The following is a 21,382-nucleotide window of genomic DNA, read 5'->3' as shown; positions in this document are numbered from 1 at the left end:
TTCCCATTAGGAGCTTCCAGGGAGTTACGGATGATTCCCAAACCCCAAGCTGTCCCCAGCAGCCCGGACAATCAGGTACAAAGGAGCAGGCGGCACCCAGTGATGCTCCCATCGTAGCCTGCAGGAATCTGGGCTCCGGAGGGACCCCGAAGCCGTAGCTCTGCTTTTCACTGTGCTCACAAAGCCCAGCGGTGGGTGACGTGGTTTGGAGCTGGACCCGCGGCTCCGGGTTCCCGGCACGCTGCTGCAAACGGAAATATGCAGGAAAGTTGCAACCCAAACAGCCCCAAGGCTGGAGTGAAACCCACCCCATCTATGCAATCCAGGGGAGCAGCTCGCCCTCGCTCTGCGTTTACCTCGGTGCTGATGCTGACTGTGCACCCAGAGCAGAACCACCACGGTGCAGCTCCGTGCAGGTGATTCCCTCCCCGTGCCCTGGCCCAGGGTGATGGCTCAGGTCTCTGCTGTGGCCCCATGGGAAGAGGCAGGTGGGTCTGTGCACCTGGGAACCCACACGCACAAAACGTGCATCCGACACCCCGGCCAGGAGCAATGTCTGGATTTCGGGATCTTTCCTCCACTGATGCTCAGGACGGGTCCTAGCAATGGGAAGTGAATGGGAACCGGCCAACGGGTAACTCAAGGGGCTGCAGTGCTTCTGCTGCCCAGAGCTGGAGCTTCGCACGAGGGCAGGAAACCTGCAGAGGGAGCACGGAGCTGTGCACCTGCATCTGCCATGGGCAGCACTGAGCCCTGGTGCCACTGCACCCTGCCACGGAGGACAGGAGCACGAGGGAGCCCCTGGGTATGGATTCATCTGCTCAGGACAACTCTCCACAGCAGAGGAGGAGGAGAGCGGAGAGGGCACCAGAGAAGAGCGAGCTTGAATGGAAGGTTGGGGGTAGAGACAACCGCGAGCTCTTACAGCGGTGATGGGAGATGTGGCTCGAGGAAGGCTCCAGCAGCACAGGCCCTGGCAGAGACAGGAGATGGTCGCACAGCCCAGGGGACACGTGCAGCCCGCAGGGCAGGAGGGAGGACACGGCTCCCACCGCATCGCAGTGCCAAGCAGGCCGTGGCTCCAGCCCTCCCCTGCTCACCTCCCCGGGCTCTGCCCCAGGCTGGTCCCCATCAGCCCTGGCTGCAGCAGAGGGGGACAGCGCGGCCCCATCGGTGCCCTCCAGCCTGCAGGAGCCATTGGACACTGGGGGGGTCGTTCCCCTACCTTTTGTTCTCTAACAGGCCTGTGCTGGAGCCAGCAGCGCCTGCTCAGTCACACCCCCCCCCAGTGGAGTCCTGATACACTCCTCTACTTGGCACTTTAACCCTTGAAAGCCATTCCTTCTAATAACAATAATACTGCAATGAGAAACCCCCCCTTCTACCGTGTCCCCAAACCCCCCCAGCCCCCTGCTCCTGTGCTATCCAAAGCATTTACTGCCTTTGACTTAGCATATGCTGTACTAGGTTGTAGGGCATAGTCCATAGCGCTCGATACCGTGTGCCCCTCTGTACATAACCTTGGAGTGATGTGAACAGTTTGATTCGAACAAACAAAGCCCCCCCCTCCCCAAATGGAATAAGCAGACTCTAGGGACTTGGCCAGTACCCCTCCTGTAATGTTCATTGTATATTTTTTTGATGTACTATAACTGTTGGGGAAAAAAAAAAAAGGAAAATATTTTGATAACTGAAGCTCATGGCTTTATTGTGTTACTCAGTCAATAAAAGGAACAAGTACAAACAAGCCAGCGTGCTCTTGTCACTGGTGTTTCCCTCCATCCACCCTCGCCGAAGGGAACACGTGTTGCTGGGCAGGACCAGGCCACCTTTGCTTCGTCTTGTGGTGGTTCTGAGGTGAGTGAGCACTGTGAGGATGGGCAGTGAGAGCCCCAGGCACCAGGGTGTGCAGGCAAAGCACAGTCCCAGCTTCGCCAAGGTCATGACTGAGTCTGCACTCAGTGTGCAGTGTGGTGGATGTGAGCACCCTGCCATCGGGAACAGCATCCTGCCACTGGGCAGGATGCCTGAACAGTCCTGCACGTCAAGGAGCAGTGGGAACTGCCGGGTAAGTGGCGATCTGCCGGGGACCACCACCGAGCTGGCTGGGGTGGAGCCGGAGGCAGGGCCAGCAAACGGGCTCTTCTCACATGGTATCAGTACAACAAACCAGAGCAGCTCAAGGGAGGGGATTGTGTCCTCAGGCCGGCTGCTATCCCCACCTGCCGGCCAGCCCCGTGCTCTGCTCCCTCAGCAGCCTATGGTACCCACGGAGCATCCCTCCGTGAAGCCTGGCTTTCCTGTGCCGCCTCCAACACCTGCATGGGAGGGATGTGCAGAGAGCAGGCCTTGTCCCAGTGCAGGGAGATGGCTCCCCTCTCATCCTCAAAGGCCATCCCCAGCCCTGGGATGCATGTTCCTTGTGCCACTGCGCTTCCCGCAGGCTCCGTGACACCAAGCAGGCTCAGCAGCAGGTATGTGAGAGGGAAGAAGGGGGTGCAGGAGAGGAGGTGGCAGTGGCAGTGAAGGGAAAACAAGGCTCAGCCATCCATGGACCCACTGCCCTTGTTCTTGCGGCTCAGGGGGAAAGCAGACTTGCTTTGTGGCTGTGTCATCTTACTGGCCAGGTAGATGAAGGGCTCGATCAGCGTGCGCCGATCGGCCACGGACACCTCCCACAGCTTCACCTTCTCGCCCTTGGCCCAGTGCTGGGCTGTGTCGTGGTCCACGCGGCGCTGTTCCTGCAGGTCACACTTGTTGCCCAGCACCACGATGGTGACCTGTTCAGAAAGGGTGAGAACAATCCCTGCAGATACCAAAGGCAGAGCTGAATGGTGCTGCCTGGCTCTGCCCTGGAGACCCTCGCTGCCGGGCACTGCAGTTAATCCCTGCTCCATGCCAACGTCCTTTCAACCACATTTCCCACCTGGCAGCCTCCCCTCCTGCTGGGGGCTGGGTGTCTCAAACCAGCAGGCCCTGTTGAGCGCTTGTACCCTCAGAAGCATCCCAGGCCAGCAGCCTGAGCCCAGGGACCCCGTCCCTGTGACAAGCAGGAGAGAGTCTGACACTGGGAAATAAAGGGTTAACATTGTGCCTGCTTGCTTAAGCAGTCGCTGTGCTTGGTGAAGCAGAACCGTAGGAGTCAAAGTTGCTAGAACGGTGAAGCAGAATTGCAGGAGTTAGAGCTGCTAGGCAGAATTGCAGTAGGTAAGATTCATAGCTTAATATTTAAGACATTCTTGTTCAAACAGTATCTTTAGAAAGAAAAGGAACAGAAGATAGCCAGAGTAACAAAATCTACAAACTTGACAAGTTTCTGCTTTAAGATACCTAAAACTGGCTTGTACCGAACCTGAGGTCTGCACAGGAGCCGAAACCCTATTGAGTCTGTGTGAAAGCAAGAGGTTGCTCGTGGTGATGAAGAGGAACTACAGGCCTTCATCCTCACGACCCCCTAACGACCACCACCGGGAGGCACTGCGCAGGCGCACCAATGGGACGAAAACCGATTATAATACTCGACGGGAATAGGTTTTGTGTATGTATGAGGCGTGAAGCGATCCCATGTTTAGGCGATCATTACATGGAATATAAACGAACTGAGCGGCACAGGAAGGGCGGGCACGGTTTTAGAGGGGCGATCCCCCATGCTCCTCAGCGCTGAGTAAAGCATCCCTACGTTACAACCCCAACGACCCACACTCCGCCCGCGTACCAAGGCCCTGGCGGCGGCAGCGAGCAAGGGCAGCCGCTGCCAGCCCGCAGCCCGCGGGGCGCTCACCTCTTTCTTGTCTTTGCACTTGTCGATCTCCTTCTTGAGCAGCTCCACCCGCTTGAAGGACTCCCTGCTGTCCGTGCTGTAGACCAGCACGTAGCCGTCCGTGCACGAGAAGCAGTGCTTGGGCAGCTCCAGCCCGTCCCGCAGGCCCCGCGTGTCATAGAAGCGGACCTGCTCCCGCACCCCGCGGTCCGTCTCGATGGAGCCCACGTAAATGTCCTCCTGCGTCTCGATCATCTCGGAGCCTTGCCGGGGAAAACGAGCGGCGGCCGTGGGGAGCGGCCCCGACCCCTCCCGGTGCCCCCCGCCCGGTCCGTCCCGCTCCCCGCGGACTCACCAACCACATGGTTCCCGTACAGGAGCTGCTCCAGGATGGAGGTTTTCCCCACCGACGCCTGCCCGCACACCACCACCTTGCAGCTCTTCCCCATGCCGCCTCCCCGCTGCTCCCGGGCCGGGCCGGGGCCTACGGGGCCGCCGTCGGTGAGGCGGCGGCGGCGGCGGAAGGGGCCCGGCGACACGGGGCGGGGCTACAGCGCGCCCCCTAGCGGCCGGGCGGACCCGCGCCGCCGCCCCGCGCCGCTGCCGTTGTGCGCCGAAACCCCGCCCCTTCCGGCGCAGCGCCCGCCCCCGCGCCGCCGCCAGTCGCAGCCCGGCCCGGCGGTAAGATGGCGGCGGTGGCCGAGTGCGATGTGATCATGGCGGCGCCCGAGGGACCCGGCGAGCCCGAGAGCGAGGAGGAGACCCGCAGGTAGAGCGGGGAGCCGCGGGGTCCGTGCTCCCGGTGCGGCTCAGGGGAGCCGGGGGGGGGAGCCCGGGCTGCGGGGAGCGGGTGAGGCCCGGGGCGGCGGTGCCCGGGGCCTGGGCGCGGGGGAGCCGTTCCCGCACGGGGCAGGGAGCGCGCCGGGTCCCTGCGGCCTCCTCCGCGGAGGGGGCAGCGCCAGCGGGGCTCGGGGCTGCGGCCGGTGCCTGCCCCGCGGGCCAAGGCCGCTCCCCGGGGCTCGCAGGGAAGCGGTGGCCGCTCCCGCCCGGGGCTGGGCCCCGCCGCGCGCTGCAGGGCGAGGGGTGGCTTTGGAGGGGGGGGGCTCGGCTGCGCCTCCCGTGTGCGGGCTCCCGGTGCCGGTGTGCGCCGGGGTTAGGACGGGTCCCTGTGCTGGAGCCGGAGCTCGGGGGTCCTGGAAGTGCAGCTGTGACATGTTCCTGTCGGGAGCCGCTCCGGAGGCAGCTTTGTCCCATTGCTGCGGAGGAGGGAAGCAGCTTCAAGCTCCTGCTCCATCACACCCGGTTCCCCTGTCCCTGGCACCATTTGGAATCCACACACGGCAGTTCTCACTCTCTCGCTGGGGGTAAGGAGGGGATCTCAGTTGCAGGTGACCGGGCAGAGCCCTGCTCTGAGCCCGTCACTACAATGCGAGTGCTTCTTCAGCGTGGCCTGGTGCCCCTTGCCCAGGGGAGCGGGCAGCGGGCGCTGAGCCCGGCGGTGCTGGGATCCCACCCTTCCCTCTGGAGCAAGGCAGCCGGTTCCCAGCAGTGTCGCAGCCTCCACAGGCAGCGATGGGGGGAAGGTCCATGCCTGGTTCTGCAGCATCTCGTGCAGGCAGTTGGTTATCTCCTGGGGAACTGGGGAGGAGAGAGCTATTTCTGTACAAAGGGAGGCCATTGCTCTAGAAAACGATCCGGCGGATGGAGTTGAAAGGATGAAACAAAACTGAAAGTGCCCTCTGAGGAGCAGTGTTTTCACAAGCATATTGGTGGCCTGAGGTTACTGTCAGCACTCGGAGCTGCTTCCCGGTGATGTCATTCTGAGGAGTTAAATTAGATGTTGCTGAAGAGGCACCTGGGTGTCGGACGTGGAACACGGACCAATTGCTGGGGCTGTAAAGCTGGGAAAGCCCTGGTGATGGGCAACTCATTCCTTGCCCTGGGCTATTTAAACCCAGCGTCTGGAATGGTAAAACCATCTTGGGTGTTTTTACTCCTGGGAGTGACCTCTAACGTTGCCCTTCCTTCCTTCCTCCTTCCCAAGCTCCACTGCAGAAGCGATGGGCACAGGAAACCCTTTGTGAGTGGGATGATCTTGGACCAGGCCAAGCAGGATTCATGGGCAGCGTTGGGTCCTTGCCCTGCTCTGAGGGAAGGTTCAGCTCTGAGGAGCACGGGCTCACACAGCTGGGCTTTTCTTGGCATCCTGAAGCTGGTGCTGTAGTTTGCGGTTGTTACCACGCAGTGCTTTAGTTAGGTGCCTTCACAGCATTTCCTCTGTTGTTGTTGGGATATTACTCCTTTATCTTGCTAAAAGAGAAACGCGTGGGTAGCAAATGAATATTCTACTTCCAGTTATTCCTTCTGGTGGCTCAGAAAGTGTAGGCCTTGCACAGCCAACCTTAAGGAAAGGACCTTAAGATCATCCAGTTCCAACGCCCTGCCACAGGCAGGGACACCTCACACCAGACCATGTCACCCGAGGCTCTGTCCAACCTGGCCTTGAGCAGTGCCAGGGATGGGGCACTCACTTACCACTTCCTTGGGTAACCTGTTCCAGGGCCTCAGCACCCTCACAGTAAAGAGCTTCTTCCTTGTATCTAATCTCAGTATCTCATCTCATGCCTTTCTGCCAGCCAGGGCAGGTCTTCTTGGGGTCCTGAGCATCAAACCTCACCTCCACTTTCATCCTTCCTGTCTTACATCAGTTTCTTAACTTCTGTGGCTCAACTGATCTCAAGTAAATGAGGGTGATACAGTCGCTGTACTAAGGAGAGTAGTTGGAGGCTTAATTAGGTGCCTGATGTCTATAAACCATCTTGAACAGGCTCTGCATTAAGGGGCATGCACAGACGCACACTGGAATCTGGTTTCATACAGCCTTTAGGATGTGCCTGGGCTATAAACCCCAGCAAAAAGAGGTGGAAACCTTTCCTGAATCATTGCTGCAAGTCAGCACCAAGGGCTCCTGTGCCCTGTGCTTTTGTTCAGGCGTTACAGTACATCCTGACACAGTTACTTCACTTGAGGCCTTTGTGTAAATGCACAGTTCCCTTCTCGGGGGGTTAATCCAAGTCACTAAGTTAGCCCAAGTGGAGAGCTCTCTTGCAGAGTGGTTGTAACTAGTGCCCTGCAGCAGCTGGACCGTGCCAGGCAGCTCACTCACAGGTTGGTTGAGGTACAGGAATAGCGTGTGGTCACAGGGTAACTGGTGGCTGCTGCTGGTACATTGTGGGGGTCCTTACGGGAAAGGGTTGATGTAACTGAGTTAATTTTATCTGCTGGGGAAGGGTGCTGTTAGTGCTGACGAGCGGGGCTGCTCCACCCCCAGAAAGTCACCTTGTTCAATGGATTGTAAAGGTTCTAACCCATGGGCACAGTTTTTCCCTGGGATGCTGGGGTTTTGCCAGGGAGAATTTCCTTGTCATCCTCCTGGCAGCGCCGGGTCCTGTCAGATGTGCGTGCTTAAGGCTGGCTCTTCTCGTCCCCAGCACTGGAGGATGCAGGAGAAATGCCTCCACTCACTTGGAAAATACCATTATGAAATGATCTGCCCAGACCGTTGCCTTCACGGTGCTGTAGCCGCAGCCTTCAGCTGTGTTGATGCCTCAGTAGGAAACCACAGGTACCTTTAGTAAAGCAATGAACGTGAAGTTTGCCACGCAGACTAAATGGTGCAGAAGCCAGGAAGGCTTTGAGGCTTTGGGTCACAGTCAGGTGGGCAGATGTTGGGGCTTATCAGGAGTCTTTCCAAGGCTATTTTGCATGAGAGGAGCTGCAGCCTGGCCCTGTCCTTACTCTGCGTTCACAGGGTGGCTTCAGGGCATTGCTGGTGGGGAAGGGTTGTTATGGGATAGCCCGGAGAAGGTTCCACTATTCCCATGCCACTTGTCAACAGGAACTTGAGTTTCCCAGGCTGTGAACCCAGCCTCTTTAACTAATATGTAATTACTTTATGATCTTATGATAATACAAGGAGCAGAAGCTGCACAGTCGTTGTTTGCGTGCCCGTGGATTTGCAGTGTCTGAATACTCTGCATTAGGTGGTTGCTTTATACGGTATGAAAAATTTACCCACAGTACCTACAATTCCAGCCTTTTCCTTTACCATGAGCCATGCTTTTTTAGGGTGAAGCGTGTTGTGGATGCAGTGGGTTTACCATCTACTCCTTACAGCTGACTGGCTTCCTTAATTTAGGTGCCTGTGGAAAACAGCAATCTCCAGCTGGTTCTAGACCCTTCCGTGGGGTTTCACAAATGCTCTGGAGTGCCCCTGCCAGCAGTGATGAGGCTGTGGCTGTGAATTAGGTTCATCCTGAGCGCTGGGATTCAAGTGGGTTGTGTGAAGCTGGGGGCTCCTCTGGCTCTTCTCACCGCCGCAGGCAGGGGTTTGCTTCATTCCTTCCATTTCTTGTGGCATGGTTTGGTTCTTGTGGCTTTTGGTCTTCCCTGTTTGAGTTTGTCCTCTGGTAGTGGGAGTGTTCTGGGGTGTGTGTAGAGAACAGGATGGGCTTTTAGACTCTCCATGCACATGTTAGCATGTACAGGCTGAAGGTTTCCCTGCCTGTGGGTAGACATCGGCATTTTCATTCCTCTGTTGCAGCCAGTGGTAAACCCACTCCTTGTGCAGTGGGGGGTGCTGATGTGCAGAGCAATCTGTGCTGTGCAGCAGCTTGGGCTCTGCTGCGCCAGGGTCAGCATCCTGCTGCTGTGCTGCAGAGGGTGCTCGCAGTGGAGGTTGTGTGTGATTTTGTGTTGGTTCTTGCACCAGAGGCAGAAAGCACAAACGCTGCTGATGGGAGATTCTGTCTGTCCATCTATCGATTTACATTCCCTTTGCTCTGAATCCTCACTTAAGAGTGTAAAGCCTAACCTGGAGGAACGGCCTTTAAAGCACAGAAGGAAGAACGTCCTGTGTGTATCCCTGTGGCCCCGTGTAGTGTTTGGCCCCTCTTCTGAGTCCTTCAGGAAGGGAGGGGAGGGGATCGTGTGTCCAGTGGCAAATCTGACAGCTAATTTTAAGCTTTAGACATCTGCCTGCTGTATTGAGATCATCAAACTTATTTTACCCCCAGCAGCTGAGGAACATCTGACAGCTGAGAATCTGGCCTGGATTCCAACCCCCAAAATGCTGGGTGAAAGCATCATATCCCATTCAAGCCTCTGAGAGAATCACTTAGAAAAAGCAGGTGTGTGCCTTTTGTCAGAGCATCCCCCAAAAGGATTGCTTGGCCAGGACAGGATTTTGAAGCCTTCCTTAAATCCTTGCTATTTTAGGGGGTTTTGTCACCGTTTCATAATGGAAGCAGGAAATGAAGTAGGAGTGAGGGTCGGGAGAGAGTAAGTCTGCCGCCTGCTTCAGCGCTGCGTTCCTGGGGCTGGGGGCACTGCTTCGAGCTTGTGCCTGTGCACACAGGCTCTGGGCCAGCACGTCCGGACCCGGGAGGTGTGTTAGTGCAGATCCCCCCCCGGTTCTGATGACAGCAATTGGGGTACGGCTGCGTGTGTGTCGCTGGGAGCTGGAGCAGCGCCGGAGCGGGGGCCGCGTGTGGAAGCTCTGAGGAGGAGGAGGCACAAGTAGGGAGGGAAACGTGGGATTGTGTCAGTGGTGCGCGGGATGGCTGCAGCTCCCAGCTCGGCTCTGCTGGGGCGAGCAGGGCCTGAGCTTGCAGCAGGGCACGGGGAGTAGAAGGAGCCTTGTGATGGTTCCTTCTCCCAGCAGGCAGGCAGCGAGCCCCTCCGCTGCGCCCTCCGGGGAGCACTGGGACCTGCAGTGGGTGCTCGGCTGGGCAGCAGCTCCTCAAGGTGGCAGGGGCTGGGGCACCTGAAGAATTAGGGGTCCTCACAAGTGTTCTAACAGAGGAGAAAACAATTGAGCAGCTCCCAGGGAGCAAAGTCCTGCAAACACTTCCCTCCTTGTGAGCCCGTGCTGCGCGCCAGCAGTGAAAGACCAGCTTCTTCCCGAGGTCCTTGGTGCAGCTCTTCCCTGTCTTCTGCGTCCAGCGTGGAGAAGCCCTGAGAAGACACTGAGGTCCCATCACAAAGCGATCCATTCAGCCTGGGGCCTATTTATAGCAAAGCACGATTCTTCCTCAGTTTCAAAAGTAGCAAGTGGGGAATGCAGCCTACATCAGTGTGAGATGCAGAATGATCTCATTCAGGCTGCAGCATCTGTTTGGATTGAAACAATTACCAGTGATATCAGGAGATCTGCATTTGCTGTTGTTGGAGCCAGGGGCCCTGGTAAACAAGAACTGTTTTCTCTGTGTGCTTTCTGTGTCAGTGGAGCACAAGTGGGGAGAGATGCTTCTGTTCTGGGTCTGGGACCTCAGGCCATAGCCTGGCTTTTCCAGCCACTGGCTTTGCCTCTGTGCTTTAAAGGCAATTAGCTTTTTCCTTCACAGCCGTGTGTCACCATTGAGCTTTCAGCCATGTGAGCAATAGAAATACCTGTGGACTTCCTTCCTCCTTGTGTTACCTGAGGCACTGTGACTTGTTGACACGTCAGTCTGTATTAAAAGGACAATAAACCAATAAAACTGACCAGAAAGCAATAATTCGTGTGTGTGTTTTCTCCAGCATCTCAGAACACCAGGGCTTTGTGAGAGCTGCTTTTCCATGTATCTGTTTGTTTCTCCCATTTTCCCAGCTCTTCCCAGCAGTCTGTTGGCAGACAGGATGCTCTGGCACCCAGCCCTTTAGCTCTCTCTATTAAATGATGCTTCCTCAGAGCATGACAGGTAAAATTGCTAAAAGGCTTGTGAATCAGGGGCTGCTGTGCTAAGCAGGTTGCAGATCGCTTCTGCCATCAGTACTGTTCACCATTCTGTGGATTACACAACGGAGAGCTTCTGAGGGAAGGGACTTTTAATAGGATCTGTGGTTTTTCCTTTCCATCTATGATTACAGAAACAAGAGAATAAAGTTCTCTTTCAAGCACTTCCTGCCAAGGCTCCGGAATTGCAGCGTTCCTGATCGGCACCCAGGCCTCAAACACCCCCAGCCACACGCTGTGGGCTCTCCCCTCTCTTTGGCAGAGCAGAGTTCCAGCAGGGCTGTGTCTGCTCCCTTGCTGGGCTGTAGCTGACAGCAAAGGCTCAAACTGAAGGTGAGGAGCAGGCACCCCTGTGTCCATTGTTCCCCCAGCTGGCAACGCCGCGCTGGCTCCCTCAAAACAACCCCGTGCACGAGGCAGTTGTGTGGGAACGGCCAATGGCAAGGCTGAGCGAGGTGAAAAACATCTGAACTGCTCTCAACACAACTCCCTTTGTTCTCTCTCTAGTGGGCTTGCTGAACATTGCTCCCCTTCAGCGGTGGGTGCCTCCTCCCCGCCGCAGCTTCTGCGCTGCCTGGTTGCGCGGGTGCTGCCGAGAGGGGACAAACAGGGGCTGTGTCCCGGCTGCAGCAGTGAGGTCCCAGCAGCACGATGCGAGTCTGGAGTGCTGTGTCTGGAGTGGGGTGCTGCTGCTTTTGGGTCGGCCTCGCAGGTTTTATGTGTTAAACAGTCCAGGGAGGGAAGCGAGCGAACTAAAGCACCGAGTTTAGTTCGGTGAGGCTGAGTTGAGCTACACCACCATGGTATAAGTGCCCTCTCGGACTGCTTCTCTATAAGGGTGAAGGTGAATGGAAGAGGAGCAGGAAGGGTTTAGTTTCCTTCAGGAGAAACTTTGCTTTTCAGGAGTTTAAGGGATGCTGCTTTAAACCATATGTTGTGTGTTTTTAAATGTCCTAAGCTGTCTCTGCAAATGCTCGCTCTTGAGTGCGAGGACTATTTCTGGACCTGTTGCCAAGGCAGTGCCAAGCTTCTGCTTGAGGCTGCACCCTTCTTTCTCTTTGATTTAGCTGTCTTTTGAATGTAGAAATTGTTCTTGGCCCTGTTTCTTAAGTATGTGGGACTACTGAAAGATAAACAGCGCTCTGTTCCTTGACTTCAGTGAGTGCTGAGCTTGTGCAGCACCTGACAGGAGCAGGCTGCTTTCATTAACCATGTACCGGGGAGTTTTGCTGGGCTCTTGGAAGCCAGTGCCCCTGTAGTATTAGCTGGGGTAACACCCCCGAGTATCCCTACTCATGGCCCTGGTGAAGTGAAGAAGGACCAGAGCCAGCTGGATGGCATGTGTGTGGTTTCTCAGGCACAGGGTTTACAGAGGAAACCTCACAGCAGCCAGCTACAAGCATTTTGAGCAAGGTTGCTGGGGGATCAAATGCTCAGTCGTGGTCAGAATCTGTCCTGGTGCTCAGTTCCTCCCCAAACGTGGTGTTCTGCTTCCTTTCAGAGAAGCAGAGTCATTCAAGGAGCAAGGAAACGCGTACTACGCCAAGAAGGATTACAACGAAGCATACAACTATTACACGAAAGCCATAGGTGAGAAGAGTTGGGAATAGAAACCTTTGCTGAATACCACGTCTGAAACTCAAAGCTGGTTATTGATTGCAGACATAGCAGCAGGGTTTCTCACAGCACGTGCTGGGTGCAGACTCCTTGCCTGGGCAGTTTCACCAGGTGGGGAGTGCAGGTCGGTGCCAGCATGGGTGACTGCAGCAGTTCTTTGTCTCTCCTTTCAGCTAGCATGAAACCAGCCCAGCTTTCCCCCTAACTCAGGGTGAGCAGTGCTGCCAGGCTGAACACCACACGCTTTTGTCCTGTGTGTAGTGTGGGGAGCAATAGTTTTACGCCTTGCTGCTCCTAACAACTGCTGGACCACCATGGGTCATCTTAAGCCACTCTGGTGGTGTTTTAAAACAGGGAGGGTTGGGTGAGTTTTTAATCCAACCAGGGCTTTTTAAGATGTTCTACAAGTTGTATAGCTGCTTGCATGACAGTAACAGCGAGTGCTTTTACACCTCCTCCAGATACCTGTCCTAATAATGCCAGTTATTATGGTAACAGAGCTGCCACACTCATGATGCTGGGGCGATTCCGAGAAGCACTGGGAGATGCTCAGCAGTCTGTCAGACTGGATGATAGCTTTGTAAGGGTACGTGGAGAACGTCAGGCTTCTTACTCATGTCTCAATACCCTTGTCCCCACCTATTGCAACTCCCTTTTAACTCTCCTCAGGGCCATCTACGGGAAGGGAAGTGCCATCTTTCCCTAGGGAATGCCATGGCTGCCAGCCGCTGCTTTCAACGAGTTTTAGAACTGGATCATAAGAATTCCCAGGCGCAGCAGGAGGTGAGAGGTCCTTAAGGTTTAACTCTTCCCAGTCAATGGGGCAGTCAGAGGGAATGGATTGAACTGGTCAGCCTTTCGTTTCCAGTATGCAAGGTGCAGTCACAGCACTGGGAGCTGCTCTAAGGTCTCCCCTTAAGGAGCCTTCTCCAGGCTGACCCAGCCCAGCTCTCTCAGCCTGCTCCAGCCCTTGCAGCATCTTCCTGGCCTCCTCTGGTCTCACTCCAGCAGCTCCACATCCTTATGTTGGGGGCTTGTGATAGAAGGCTGCTGCCATTTCTGTATCTCATTCACAGGGGTACATTTTCCTAGGCTACCGGTTAGGTCACTTGATTTCAAACTGATTTTAATGTTGGCAGAAGTATTCCCATAAATCTGTGTTATTGTTCCGTGGTCTGCAGTACTTTCTGCTCTGATGGTTTAGGGGTTGTGCTTAATGGTCACTGCTTAAATGCTGCTTGATGGCGTTTCGGAGCAGTGCCTGTCCTGCAACACTTGCTGTGTTCTCCTGTGTTTCAGCTGAAGAATGCCACTACTGTGCTGGAGTATGAGAAAATAGCTGAGGTGGACTTTGAGAAACGGGATTTCAGGAAGGTGAGGTTAACTCCATTGTTTCTGTGTCTTATCTGTCCGGTTCAGGCACATGCATGTCTGATTTCCCTGCCTAGCATTAGCTGGGCCCTCCTGGGAGGTGCTGTACAACATCTGCTGTTGAAGCAGGGCTGTCTTGTGGGCTGTGTCATAGCTCTGAAAATGGCTCTGTTACTGTTTGCTTTGCAGGGTGAGTGGAGCCACAAATGAGCTGTTTATAGAATCATAGAATCACAAACTGGTTTGGGTTGGAAAGGAAATTAGGATCATCAAGTTCCAACCCCCTGCCATTGGCAGGGACACCTCACCCTAGACCATGTCACCCAGGGCTCTGTCCAACGTGGCCTTGACCCCTGCCAGCAACAGAGCATTCACAACTTCCCTGGGCAGCCCATTCCAGTGCCTCAGCACCCTCACAGTAGAGAACTTCCTTGTATCTAACCTGAAGTTCCCCTATTCCAGTTTGAACCCATCATCCCTTGTCCTATTGCTCCAGTCCCTGATGAAGATTCCCTCCCCAGCATCCTTGTAGGCCTCTTACAGGGGCTCCTGATACAGGTGTTGTCAGCAGCAGCATTTGATTGCGCTTTGTTCCTAAGGTGCATGTCCAAGATTCTTCTTTCTCAACTCTTTAACTGAAGCACAAACCCAAGGCTGTTGTGTGGCAGTGTTCTAGGGAGGGTCACTAAGGAGGAATGCACATCTGCCTGGGGCATTCTCACTGCTGCTTCCAAATCTTTCTTGCCAGAGCCTGCAACAGGATGCACTGGTACTCACCTGATACAGTAAGAAATGACAGCACGAAATCTGAAAGGCACCAAACTGACTTCTTGAGCAACTGTTTCTGTTCAGTGGATGCATACAAGGTCCAAGTTTGGCCCAGAAAGGAGACTGTCAGGCACATTAAGCTCACAGTTCAGGTCACTGACTCTTAGGCTAAGCTCTCAAGATTGTGGAAGGGTCAATCCCACCTTTGTATCACCTGGTTATGAGGCACAGATCGGACGTAGGGTCAGCCTGAACTTGATGTGTAGGGGTTGCCCTGCCTGGGTTGCATATTCTGGGCTTTTGCATCTGTCCCTTCACCTCTCCTGTGTCCCTTCAGTGGGGAGGCCTGCATGAAATGTCAGCTTTGTTTCTGGAGAGCCCGCTCCTGCTCCTTCCTCACCCAGAAGGCGCAGTCTGGAGCACAGTGCTTCCCAGAGCTGGCACCCGTGATGTCACGGGCCGGGCAAGCAGATGAACCTTGCTGGAACAATGACCCTCTTCTCGTGCAGATGTCCCCACCAGCGAGGCAGGGATGGAAAAGACCCATTAGATCACCCTGCCCGTTGCAGGCAGAGCAGTGAAGATCAGGCCCTGCACTGTACTTTGTGTTTTGTCCAGCCCAAAGTCTCTCCATCTATTGCATTTGTGTCCTTCCCAAGTGTCTTTATGATGCAGGAGACAGGGGCAGAATTGTCTGCCTTGGCTGCTCCCATCGGACCTGCAGTTTCAGAAGAGTTAAAGGGATGGATCTTCTACAGGTGTCCATTGCATCTTTGTAGTGCTCTGTGTCAGTAACGTAGGTGCCCCGGACCTTTGCACCCAAAGCCCTTTAAAAGGTAAAACACCTGCATGTGAGTCTCCAGCAGCAGAAGAAAGGGACGTTTGCACGCTTCCCTTCCTGGGCAGAGGCAAACATGAAATCCCAGTGGTGGTGATGGTGCAGCCTTTCCAGTTAGGCTTTGGGCTGTGTGCTTTGCTCACGTTTGTGTGTCTTTTTCCCCCCACCAGGTTGTGTTCTGCATGGATCGTGCTTTGGAGTTTGCTCCTGCTTGTCACCGGTTCAAAATCCTCAAGGCTGAGTGTTTAGCATTACTGGGTCGCTACCCAGAGGCACAGTCTGTAGCAAGGTGAGTGTTGGAGTTACAGCTGGTGGTGAGTCCTGACTGCAGCCTGAAATGAATGAGGCAATATGGAAACAGAGTCCTTAATGCAAATTGTGCTGAGGAAGAAGAGAGCATGGGTTTATGCTCTTCAGAGCTCATCTTACCTGCATTTAGACTCTTAATAACCAGCAGTCTTGCTTGAGCCAGACTTCCTGCACATCTCTCCCACTGACTTGCTAAAATAACTGAATACCTCAGTGGAAGAGGAGCGCTTTTGGAGGGCAGCAGGAAACTGGAATAGGGAAACATTTCACTTTTCCATGTGTCTGTTGCAGTGACATCTTACGGATGGACTCGACGAACGCGGACGCTCTCTATGTGCGGGGCCTGTGCCTGTATTATGAGGACTGTATTGAGAAGGCAGTGCAGTTCTTTGTCCAGGCTCTCCGAATGGCTCCTGACCACGAGAAAGCATGTCTTGCCTGCCGTGTGAGTCTTGGCCACTGGGGATGGGGCTGCAGAATTACCAGGGGTTTCTTTTTTCTCACCCTAACACCTCATTTGGTTCTGCTGGATCAATCCCTTCTCCCTCCCTCAACATTATCATTCCCCAGAGCTCCAGTAGCAAGTAACGTGTCCTTCCCAAAGCCAAGCAGCTGCTGCTTTAGGTAAAGCTGAGTTGCTAGAAGCTCTTTCTCAGAAGACTCTTGACACTTTGAAGGCTGCCTCCCTTTCACTCTTTGTTCCTCGATCACATAGAGCAACAGTAAAACTCACTGTATTCTAGAAGAACTTGGTGCCCACAGGTTGACTTCTGTTTAAACACTGCTCCTTTCACATTGCTCCTCTGTTGTAGCTCTTTGACTAAATCTGAGGTCCCTCCCGTTCTTTCTTTCCTTTTTTAATCCATAAATTTACTTCATTGTCACGTTCTCATCTTAAAAATGAGGCAGCCTTTGAGAGCGCCTGTGACTGGCACTGACTGTTCCATAGCACTTCTCCTGGAGGGAAAGGCAGAACACTTGCAGCTTGTCAAGCTGCTGTAGCAAGGCTGAGACCTTGTATCCTGCAGTGGTGCCTGAAACCAAATTAAAACCACTATATTCTGAGGACCCTCACCCAGCAAAATGAGGTGCTCGGTCCCCCCCGAGCCGGTTTCCCAGTGTCCTTAACCAGGGTGTGTTTCCTTTCAGAATGCCAAAGCACTTAAAGCGAAGAAAGAAGATGGGAATAAAGCATTCAAAGATGGAAACTACAAACTAGCATATGAACTGTACACAGAGGCACTAGGGATAGACCCCAACAATATAAAAACCAATGCCAAACTGTACTGCAACCGGGGGACGGTTAATTCAAAGGTAAGCAGCTGGCAGGGCTCTCATCGTGTTCCCTGCCATGCGATGCATGAGTTGCAGAGCAGTTCCTGTGGAAAGCATGGGCTTCTCTGGCTGCTGGGCAGCGGGACCTTTCTGGTGCTGTGGGCAGTGCTTTAGGTTTTTGTGCTTGCACAATGACTGGGTCTGTTCCAAACAGCCAACGGAGCTGACTCCCAAAGAAACAAAACTCGAATAGTTGGGATGCACAGAGTGGGAGGGAGAGGAGGGACATAGTTTAGCCTTATCTTTATCAGCAGAAAGGATCCCTATTTGTTTCCTTGCCAGTAATGAGGAGGTAGCTCCTTTGTTTTTCTTACCCTTGTAGGTCATGCTGTCTTTCTTGGGGTTTTGCTCTAAACCACTGTGACCCAATTTAAAAACCCTGGGCACTTCTTTTTCCCCAGGTTTGCTGCTGCATTTTAGCTCTGCACTGTCCAGTGAAGCAGTCAGACACTTGATAATGCTTCCAGTTCCCCCCCTAGCATTTCTCTAGGCACGTTTCTTCCTCAGCTGTCTCTTGTGTCAGTGCCTGCTCTACCCAGGAGGCTTTTCAACACCCCAGCTGGGTCAGGAGAGACTGAGGCTGATCTCCAAACGTGGGGAGTGGGATGAGCTGGAGGCAGAAGGAATGGCTCCTTTGCATGGCTGTGCCTGAAAGCAAAGAGTGCTTTAACCAGAAATCCTTGAAATGTTTTCAAGTTTCTTTTCCTGTCTGGGAATCAGTTTGGACACAGAAGCAGTTGGTTTGGGATCGTTGTCAGGAAGACCCAAAGCACCCCATAATTCCACCATTGCATTAGCTAAGCTTCTAATCTTTCCCTAGGGAACAAAGCTCTGTGTTCTGGGGGGGTGGGAAAAATTTCCTCAATGCAGACACACAGGGGAGTGAGGTTTTCCAAGCTTCTTTACACCTTTCATTTGCCTGAAGTCATGATGCTGTTCAGCAGGCTTGGTTCTGGTTGGGATTCACTGAACTTCTGTCTGACATTGTAGCTTAGGAAACTTGAAGAAGCAATAGATGACTGCACGAATGCAGTGAAACTGGATGACACGTATATCAAAGCATACTTGAGGAGAGCACAATGGTAAGTAGAGCTTTGTGATGGACATGCTGAGCATGTCTGTGGGTAGGGAGCTCCTCCCCACAGCCCTGAGTGACAGGGGTAACAAATCTGAAGCTTAACTGGATAAAAGGTTCTGTCTTAAGGGGTATTGAATTTATTCCCCTTCCTTCTGCTGGCAGGGGAAGCCCTGTGTAGCCTGTTCTGCCACTGCCTATTGATTGCTGTGTTTAGGCAGGATTAGTTCTAAAGCCTGACTTGCTGTGTTTATAGACTAACATAAGACGTTCAGTCCCAGAGAGCCCGTTTGAGAAGGGCAGAGCTGCTCACCACTTCCCACAAAGCACGGTCTGAAATGGGATGCCCAGGAGAAATCAGCTGGGACTGTGCAGGGTCCAGCCCTAGATAATACTGCAGTGTCATGCAGTGGGGCTGAGGGGGTTGTACAGAGGCAATTCAGGTCTGTGTGTCTCCCTTTGTAACTTGGCACCAGGCAGGGAAGCAGCCAGAGCTCTGTTCTGACTCTGGGTGTATTTGCTGCTTTCCTCATCACCCATTATTTCTCACTTTGTGGTGTGAAGCTGCCTGCCTTGTAAATGAACTGAAACTGCTGCTGCAGCCTTCCAGTTGTGCATTCGTTTTAGTGTACAACCCCAAGCTCCATTTCAGTAGCTGATAAATGACAGTAAGTGGTTAATATGTGAGTAAGGCTGCAGTGCCAACAGACAGGCGCCCATCCCTCTGAGGTGCCAAGACTCTCGCTTCCAACCAGCGCTGCTGCTGTACAGCTCTGCCCCAGCTCCCTTGGAATCTTGCTGGCTGCTTTCAGTTCCTGCAGCTGGGTCAAGTGATGGTCAGATTGGTACAGCAGAACCTGTGCTGCCAACTGAGCCTGCAGGTTCTGCTTGGAGCCCAAGCTACAGGTTCCTGTGCCAGGGTTGCCCACTAATAGCAAGTGTCTGGGCTTCCAGGCAGTTGAGCAGTGACCCCCTGGGGGTTCCTCTGATGCTTGCTCTTCCTGCAGCCCAGTGCACATCTTTTCCTTAATTCATATCCAGCCAGAAAGCTTGTACCTGACCCCCCTTTTGATACTCCCTGGGAAGTACACCTTGGCCACCTGTGTTTCTTTCCACAGTTACATGGACACAGAACAATACGAAGATGCTGTAAGAGACTATGAAAAGGTTTATCAGACAGAAAAAACAAAAGGTGAGTGTGTTGGCATTCTTCCTGTGAGCATAAGTTTCCCTTATCTGCCTTTTTTTGTTGGTGGTGCTTTTGTCTGCCTTTTTTCCCTACATGATACTCCGATTTGCAGCCTCTGGCCCCAGCAGGACACTGCTGGAGGAGCTCTCAGAAGCCCTCTGAAATGCCTGGTTCACAACCTGCTTTCTCTTCCAGTCTGAAGATAATTTGCCCTGTAGCTGAAGCAGTGCCCCACATTCACAATATCTCTTGCGGTTCTTGTTCTCAACTGTCACCTTGCTTTTTGAGTAGCCTGAAATGATGCAGACAGAGTAACCTTCGTGCTGGTGGTTGTGTCTAGGACTCATTTAATAGCACAGAGACATTTCCCTGCAGTTGGAAACAGCCTTCAGTGGACAGTGAAGCTTTAATCAGATTCATGACTAATTCCAGGTGGGCTGCTTACTTGGGGCACTTGAATCCTTCAGCCCAGCTCGCCTCAACACGTTGATCTTCAGCCTCTTTTAAAGCAGGAGATTGTTCTCACCACTGAAGTGGCTTTCCTTTGCCATTGTGCTTCCTTCTAGAACACAAGCAGCTTCTAAAGAACGCACAGGTGGAACTGAAGAAGAGCAAACGGAAAGACTACTACAAAATCCTTGGGGTGGACAAAAATGCTTCTGAGGATGAGATCAAGAAGGCTTACAGGAAAAGAGCACTAATGCATCATCCAGGTATCCACAAACAGCCTGTTCTTGGTGCTTTGATCCCTTGCTCCCTGCATGTGCCCTGCACAGCTATCGCTCAGAGGCAGGAATAAATAGGAGAGAGGGGATTTCTGGACAGCTAGGAGTTCTGATCCCACAGCTCTGAAGTACACGTGGCATGGCTGGGAATGTGCAGTGGTTTCCATTCACACTCGAAACTAAAAGCTGCTTTCCTGCTTGCTTTTGTATCCTTAGACCGGCACAGTGGGGCAAGTGCAGAAGTACAGAAGGAAGAGGAGAAGAAATTTAAGGAGGTTGGAGAAGCCTTTACCATCCTGTCAGATCCCAAGAAGAAGGCTCGCTATGACAGCGGCCAGGATCTAGAAGAGGATGGATTGAACATGGGAGGTAGGTGTTCCTTACGCTGTTCTACCACGGCAGCCTTTAGAAAGATGGGAGCATTTGGACTCTGCCTTCTCCCATAAAGCAAATCTCCCAGTTGTAATAACTATGAAGTGGCTCTTAAAAAGCATCTGAATGGCAGATCTGCTCCGAGTGCCTGTTTTCTACTAGTCAGTGCTCAGCGCAGGCTGCTTGGTTTTACCTTTCTGTCTGTAGCATGCTTTGTGGGCCCTCAGTGAAGGGGTGGTTTGTGTGCCATGAAAAGCTGTAGCGGGCTGTTTCACTTCTGCTTATAACTTCCTTTTCTTCCCCGTAGACTTTGATGCAAATAACATCTTCAAGGCCTTCTTCGGTGGGCCAGGTGGCTTCAGTTTTGAAGGTAGGTGGAAGCGTTCTCAGCTACGGACACGTGAGTACGCGGATGGCTTGACGGGACGGCTGAGTTTCCCCGTGCTGTTTGGAAAGAGTATGTGCCTTTTCCACCTGAAAAAGTACCTAAGAGCTAATATCTTCAATTTTCCTTTTCAGCTTCTGGGCCTGGAAATTTCTTTTTCCAATTTGGCTAAAAAACCGCCCCCAAACCAAACCACACATACCTGATCTGCTTCTTTTACCCTTGAACACGGACATACTTAGACTCCTTTCCTTCATCATGTCTCATTGTACTTAGAGCAGTTTCATTTTCTCGGTTGGAGACCTCTGTTTTGTGTGCTTTTGTGTGAAGAGGAAACCAGCTCGGGGAGGGGAAGGCTTGTGACTTGTTTTACTGTTAACTTTATTAAAAAAGAGAAAGAAAAATAAAGCTTTGAATCTCTTGGTCCCTCCACGCTGGCCCCTACTTTTGGACTGTTCCTGCTCCTTAGGAGCAGAGGATTTCCCCGAAGTCCTCCTGGAATCTTGTAAGAGACTGAAGAAAGCTCCTGTTTCATTTCGGTTGGCTCTGAAGCACAGGATGGCAGCATGGCCAGGGGCTGTAGTAACATGTAAAGTTCTCTTAATCTCCTGAAGATATTGCCAAGATTCAGTCGAGTTTCATACCATCGCCGTTTCCCTGTCCTTTCCCTTTGTTTTGGGGTTTTTTTGCCATGTTTCAATGAGAGCGGTACACTGGGGCATTAACTGGAATGCTAACGTGTGAGCTGAATGGTTTTGTATCTGAGAAATGCTTCTTTGGATTGAAAAGAGCAGCTTATGTGAGAATTGCCTGTGATGCAGCTAGAATGAAGGGCTTTGTGTTTCCACTCTCACGAGTTGTCC

At 53.2% G+C, this 21,382-nt stretch overlaps 2 protein-coding genes across 2 annotated transcripts; one reads left to right on the top strand and one right to left on the bottom strand.

Annotated features, from left to right (window-relative positions):
• Window positions 1–1,681: 1,681 nt before the first annotated feature.
• Window positions 1,682–4,239, bottom strand: NKIRAS2 (NFKB inhibitor interacting Ras like 2). The gene is made up of 3 exons (XM_062627710.1): window positions 4,116–4,239; window positions 3,782–4,023; window positions 1,682–2,780 (listed from the first exon to the last, which is right to left on the bottom strand). Exons 1-3 carry the CDS (start codon window positions 4,207–4,209, stop codon window positions 2,541–2,543), a joined length of 576 nt encoding a protein of 191 aa, XP_062483694.1. The 5' UTR covers window positions 4,210–4,239; the 3' UTR covers window positions 1,682–2,540.
• A 135-nt stretch (window positions 4,240–4,374) lies between these two features.
• Window positions 4,375–20,951, top strand: DNAJC7 (DnaJ heat shock protein family (Hsp40) member C7). Its single transcript, XM_062627662.1, has 14 exons — window positions 4,375–4,529; window positions 12,037–12,125; window positions 12,614–12,738; window positions 12,822–12,935; window positions 13,452–13,526; window positions 15,300–15,418; window positions 15,730–15,883; window positions 16,588–16,752; window positions 17,764–17,855; window positions 18,967–19,040; window positions 19,604–19,750; window positions 19,979–20,131; window positions 20,442–20,504; window positions 20,654–20,951. Exons 1-14 carry the CDS (start codon window positions 4,447–4,449, stop codon window positions 20,689–20,691), a joined length of 1,491 nt encoding a protein of 496 aa, XP_062483646.1. The 5' UTR covers window positions 4,375–4,446; the 3' UTR covers window positions 20,692–20,951.
• Window positions 20,952–21,382: the final 431 nt, after the last annotated feature.

This window comes from Pezoporus occidentalis, unplaced genomic scaffold (assembly GCF_034315485.1).
Source record: "Pezoporus occidentalis ecotype Australia unplaced genomic scaffold, CSIRO_AGI_Poc_V1 ctg304, whole genome shotgun sequence".
Lineage (NCBI taxonomy): Eukaryota > Metazoa > Chordata > Aves > Psittaciformes > Psittacidae > Pezoporus > Pezoporus occidentalis.
This window is presented reverse-complemented; position numbering and strand designations above follow the sequence as displayed.

What these genes read in the sequence shown, in the direction of transcription:
- NKIRAS2 (XM_062627710.1), bottom strand. Translation starts at nt 4,209, where the DNA reads ATGGGGAAGAGCTGCAAGGTGGTGGTGTGCGGGCAGGCGTCGGTGGGG. An exon ending in GTACGGGAACCATGTGGTTG is followed by an intron (nt 4,024 to 4,115) that starts GTGAGTCCGCGG and finishes TTCCCCGGCAAG; the next exon opens with GCTCCGAGATGATCGAGACG. An exon ending in AGTGCAAAGACAAGAAAGAG is followed by an intron (nt 2,781 to 3,781) that starts GTGAGCGCCCCG and finishes CTTTCTGAACAG; the next exon opens with GTCACCATCGTGGTGCTGGG.
- DNAJC7 (XM_062627662.1), top strand. Translation starts at nt 4,447, where the DNA reads ATGGCGGCGGTGGCCGAGTGCGATGTGATCATGGCGGCGCCCGAGGGA. An exon ending in CTATTACACGAAAGCCATAG is followed by an intron (nt 12,126 to 12,613) that starts GTGAGAAGAGTT and finishes CACCTCCTCCAG; the next exon opens with ATACCTGTCCTAATAATGCC. An exon ending in TGGATGATAGCTTTGTAAGG is followed by an intron (nt 12,739 to 12,821) that starts GTACGTGGAGAA and finishes AACTCTCCTCAG; the next exon opens with GGCCATCTACGGGAAGGGAA.